The sequence below is a fragment of the Penaeus monodon genome, chromosome 37 (genome assembly GCF_015228065.2).
Source record: "Penaeus monodon isolate SGIC_2016 chromosome 37, NSTDA_Pmon_1, whole genome shotgun sequence".
Taxonomy (NCBI): Eukaryota; Metazoa; Arthropoda; class Malacostraca; order Decapoda; family Penaeidae; genus Penaeus; species Penaeus monodon.
The window spans coordinates 11,054,772-11,059,771 of record NC_051422.1 but is presented as its reverse complement, the minus strand read 5'-3'; the positions used below and the strand labels follow the sequence as shown (position 1 = coordinate 11,059,771).

The 5,000-nt window shown below is 41.2% G+C and overlaps 1 protein-coding gene across 1 annotated transcript in view; it reads right to left on the bottom strand.

Annotated features, from left to right (window-relative positions):
* Positions 1–5,000, bottom strand: part of LOC119596205 — a 14,607-nt gene that overhangs the window by 915 nt on the left and 8,692 nt on the right. The window contains exons 12-18 of the mRNA XM_037945378.1: positions 4,493–4,632; positions 3,404–3,537; positions 2,803–2,918; positions 2,134–2,276; positions 1,354–1,487; positions 839–963; positions 1–454 (exon numbers count right to left, since the gene is read on the bottom strand). The exon at positions 1–454 is cut by the window's left edge and continues 915 nt beyond it. Coding sequence (XP_037801306.1) covers positions 329–454; positions 839–963; positions 1,354–1,487; positions 2,134–2,276; positions 2,803–2,918; positions 3,404–3,537; positions 4,493–4,632 — 918 coding nt within the window. The 3' untranslated portion in view covers positions 1–328. The remainder of the gene's footprint in view (positions 455–838; positions 964–1,353; positions 1,488–2,133; positions 2,277–2,802; positions 2,919–3,403; positions 3,538–4,492; positions 4,633–5,000) is intronic.

Here is a 5,000-nt window from a genome sequence, read left to right as displayed (position 1 = left end):
GAGACTTGAGGCAAGCAAGAAAGGATGGGAGGGTGAGATGTAAAGTGAGACAAGATAAAAATCTAAATCACAGATGTAGTACTAGTCTTCATACATTCTTAATTTCCTTTTCATCTGCCACAATAGTTACCACTTTCCACCATGAAAATTATACCATTACGAAAATCACCATTATCATTGTATACCATCATGAGGAACATATACCAGCACAATAACCCCTATACACCTACATAACTTTCACATCGTCATAATCATTATGCACCACATCACCAAACGGCACAAATAATCACCATACGGCACATGCCTCGCCCTTGAGGTGAGAAAGCGCTCATACGAAGAGGCAGAGGGCGCTCATGAGGGTCGTGTTGTCAAAGCACTCTTGGGTGACGAGCATGGAAGTATTTTTGAAGACGAAGCAGAAGGTCTTCTCGATTTTGTACTCTTCACTTGGATTCTGCAAAGTGGAAAGAGAAGGAGGTCTGTCGCTGTGGATATTATGGATTTATTCATTTGTCTATTTAGTTCTCTTTTTTTATGTCTGTCTTTCTCTCTCGCTCTCTCTCTCTCTCTATCTTTCTCTCTCTCTCTCTCTCTCTCTCTCTCTCTCTCTCTCTCTCTCTCTCTCTCTCTCTCTCTCTCTCTCTCTCTCTCTCTCCGTCTCCCTCTTCATCCATCTCTCCCTCCCCATCCCTTTCCATCTCCTCGTCCCTCTCTCCCTCCTCATCCCTCTCTAACTCCTCATCCCTCTCTAACTCCCCATCCCTCTCTCCCTCCCCATCCCTCTCCCTCTTTTTTCTCTCTTCCATATCTTCCTCTCCGATCCATCCCCTTGACTTACCACAGGGATATCAAGTTTTGAAACAGAAACGACCTTGCCGTCGTACCACTTCTCTTTGCGGCTCCAACCGATTATTGCGCGACTCACTTCATACAGCATCGTTGTCCAAGCTTTTATAGAACCGTCTGCCGAAGTGAGAAATCTTATTGTGTTCATTTGTACCTCCGAGTGCGTCTTCTTGGCGATACATATTCTTCACTTTGTTTTATTCTGTTCTCTTTATTCTTGTTGGTTTGTTTAGTGTATGGAGGATATTTGCTTGGTTTAGTGTCGTTTGTGTTATCCTTTGTTCACTGCGGCGTTTGTGTATGGGTTCATTATATACGACTTTCTTCTCACTTTAATACATTTTCTACTCTTTTAGTTTAAATTGTTGGGGATTTCGTTATCGGTGAATTTGATGAGTGCCTTTGAACATATTTGCGCATTTCCTAACTTTATTTGCAAGCAGCACTCCATTCCCTCCAATCGAAAAAACAATCTACAACAACAACAAAAATAAATACATGACTTACAGTAATACTTCAGCTCTAGAAGGTTATCGATGTTGAAGCTGGTCGCGGCTTGCCCCCCCTCGGCCGCACACAAGGCGTCCTGGTTGTAAAAGCTTCCGTCGATGGTCCTCGCATTTGACAGGTACGTTGACATGCTAAGTTAGGGAAATCGGTGAAGTTGGGTTTATTTGGTTTGTGGGCTTAAGATAATTTGGTTTGTTATGCAGGGGAAGATTTATTTTTATATGGTTTAAGAAGATAGGTCATACTGTCATCTGTAACGCGCTCTCATATGAAAATTATTTATTTAATGTGTTTATGATGTATAATGTAGGGGTTATCCCCAGAATAAAAGGAAATAAAAAGGAATAAAGACCACTTGATTAAGTGGTTTGTTTTCTTGTTAATGCGTTGGTGAGAGAGAGAGAGAGAGAGAGAGAGAGAGAGAGAGAGAGAGAGAGAGAGAGAGGAGAGAGAGAGAGAGAGAGGGAGAGGGAGAGAGAGAGAGAGAGAGAGAGAGAGAGAGAGAGAGAGAGAGAGAGAGAGAGAGAGAGAGAGAGAGAGAGAGAGAGAGGTGTGTGTGTGTGTGTGTGTGTGTGTGTGTGTGTGTGTGTGTGTGTGTGTGTGTGTGTGTGTGTGTGTGTGTGTGTGTTTGTGTGTGTGTATGTGTGTGTGTGTGTATGTGTGTGTGTGTGTGTATGTTTGTGTGTGTGAGCGCGCATGTACATATACGTTTGCGGCCACTTATACGTATACACACACAGGCGTGCATTAGTACGTACGTGAACACACAAAACTCACTCGCGAGTGCATAGAACACTGTTGCTGTCAGAATTCCCACACAGATGGGCGACAAGGAACTGGGAATTCGTAATGATGAAGCACACCCTCAGGTCTTCCCTCACGGTTACCGATGCGTTGGCGAAAAACGTTTGGCCTGAGGACTGTGGAAAACATTGGTAGGTGACTGAAAAGCACATATATTGGGTAGATGGGGAGCGGGGGAGAATGTGTGAGAGAGAGAGAGGGAGGGAGGGTGGGAGAGAGAGGGAGAGCGAGAGAAAGAGAGAGAGGGGGGGAGCTAGGGAGTGAAGGAGACAGTGAAAGGGAGAAAAAAGGAAGAAGAAGAAATAATAAAAATACAGTGAAGAAAACAAACAAAATAGACAAATAAAAATAAATAAAAATAAAAATGTGAGACCACTAGACTCCACAAGGAAACTCGGGATTTGCAATGAATCATTTGGATATTACTGGTTCAATATTTCCAAAGAATTCAATATTGAGCAATGATCACAGGGACCCTTTCTCGAGACAATCGATCCCTCGAAGCCGGTACTCCGGTTTAAGAGTGTGAGCCGCCTCGATCCGTTCGGGCGTCTATCGCAACTAGCAGGTTCGGGCCAAGGGAAACTCCGGCTTACCGCCCTAAAACCGAAGGGGACGTCATCCTAAACAGCTTCTACTCACCCATGGAAGATCCAGCGTTTCATTATCGACCCTCGTTTCGTCCGGCCACACCAGAGACCAGTCTGCTCCCTGGCACACTTTCCCCATCATTGTCGTCCAAGCTGTCATTTTTCCGTCTGTATTATTAAGAAAGATTGTTGCATTAGTATCGTTCTAAGTATATGGATACAAATATCTATACATTTTAGTACGTGTATCTCGCATGGTGTTGATGGTATAAGTAACGATCAGATTTAGAAACAAACTTGTACATTTCGATGCTTTTGTAAAATGTCATGAAAATAACTAATTGAATAAGAAAAGAATCACGAGACAGTATTGACACAAACACCGACTTAAACGTAAATTAAGAGAAAAGTAAAATGAATACTACAAAATTAAAAAATAAAACTAATCAGAGAAGAATAAGAGGTAAAAAAAATCCCAATAATCTTAAAAGAAGAAATTTAATAAAGTAACTGAAAAAAAAAAAAAATTAAATTAGAAAGAAGAAAAATACGAAAGACCACCGAACCTAAAAGAAAATCACAACATTAAAATGACCAAAAATATTACTAACTACTAAAACTCCAAAGAAAGGAAGAAGAAAAAATCAACCCACAGTAATAAACAAGGTCTTTGAGGACGGCCCGGGTGAGACGAGGAAGAAGTTTCCCGCCTTCGCTCCTACACAGCGAGTCCTGACTGTCATAGCTGGCGTTGTTCGTTTCGTTAACCGACTTGAAAACGACAGGACTGTTCGGATAGAGAGGTTTCGGCTTTAGTTTCGATCAATTTGATAATTCTAATAATATTTTGTATAAGAGAACTATGATAGAAAACTTCTTTTAATGGTACCAAGTGTTCAAACAGAGAAGATTGATTTTAGTTTTAGTGGAAGGTAAAACTAGAAGGTAAGGCAAAAATTGTTAGGGATGATCGAAGTAAGGGCCTAAAGTTTTTAAGCGTTCTGACAGTAGAACATGGCTTTCGGTTCCGTGAATTATCTTTTGAGTCAGGGTTCTGATTTAAATCGGTTTTAGTTGAATCGAGTTCTTTTTGAGTTGAGAGGAATTTGACTTAGTTTCGATTATGTTTAGTGTAAGAAAATTTTAATTCAAGGCTAATGTTACTGGGGCTATAGAGAGAAGACTGGTTTTGAATTACGTCGGTTATCAGCTGTGTAAGGAAACTTTATCAGACAGCTATTATTAATAATAAGATTTAGATAGCAATATGTATGTGCTTATGTGAAGTGATGAGAGCATCTGAATGTCCTACAGGTAAATACCATGCTGGGTTGTACTCCATTTTAATCCAATACAAGCACTACCAGGAAAAAAAGGCATTTTTACCCTATCGAAGATTAGGAAAAAATATAGGTTTGTAATATGGAAGAAAGATGAAAAAATATGTAAAGACGACAAGATAAAATGAAATATTACTTTTAAACATGAAAGAGAACATCAGATTATTTTTATCTACCAAGAAGGACCAGAAATATTCATTTTACATAATTCTTGAAAGGCCAGAAAAAAGCATGGCTATCACATTCAAGAAAAAAATAGAAGACAGCCGAGTTTATCAGTTTATCGTATTCAGATCATATCATGCATCTTTCAATATATAAAAAAATAATAAATCAAGTAAATAAATCATTCGAAACTTAACCTCATTATACGTAAAACAGACAACTTTTCTTTCAACTTACGGCGCGAGACACACGACGCTCATCGAAGTCGTGATCGTCGACCCGTCGCAAGAATGAGCCACGAATTCGGGGCCCTCCAGAGCGAAGCAAACCCGCTGCGAGTCATTTCTCTGAGTTCCGAACGCCGTCGACCCCGCGGACTATACGTAGGGGGAAGGAAGGGGAGGGAGGGTAGGGGAAAGGGGAGAGTAGGGGGAAGGGGAATAGGAGACAAGTGAAGGGGAGGGGATAGGGGGAAGGTAGGGAGGGAAGGGGAGGGGGTATGAGGAAGGATGAAAGTGGGGGAGGGAGGAGAGGGAAGGAAAAGCTTGTGAGAATCTTAGGATTCTTGGGAGGGGAAAATATTAATAAGTCAGACAAAATTCTAATATATAGGCTGGTTAACATACCACACACACACACACACACACACACACACACACACACACACACACACACACACACACACACACACACACACTATTGGTGTGTGTGTGTGTGTGTGTGTGTGTGTGTGTGTTTCTCTCTC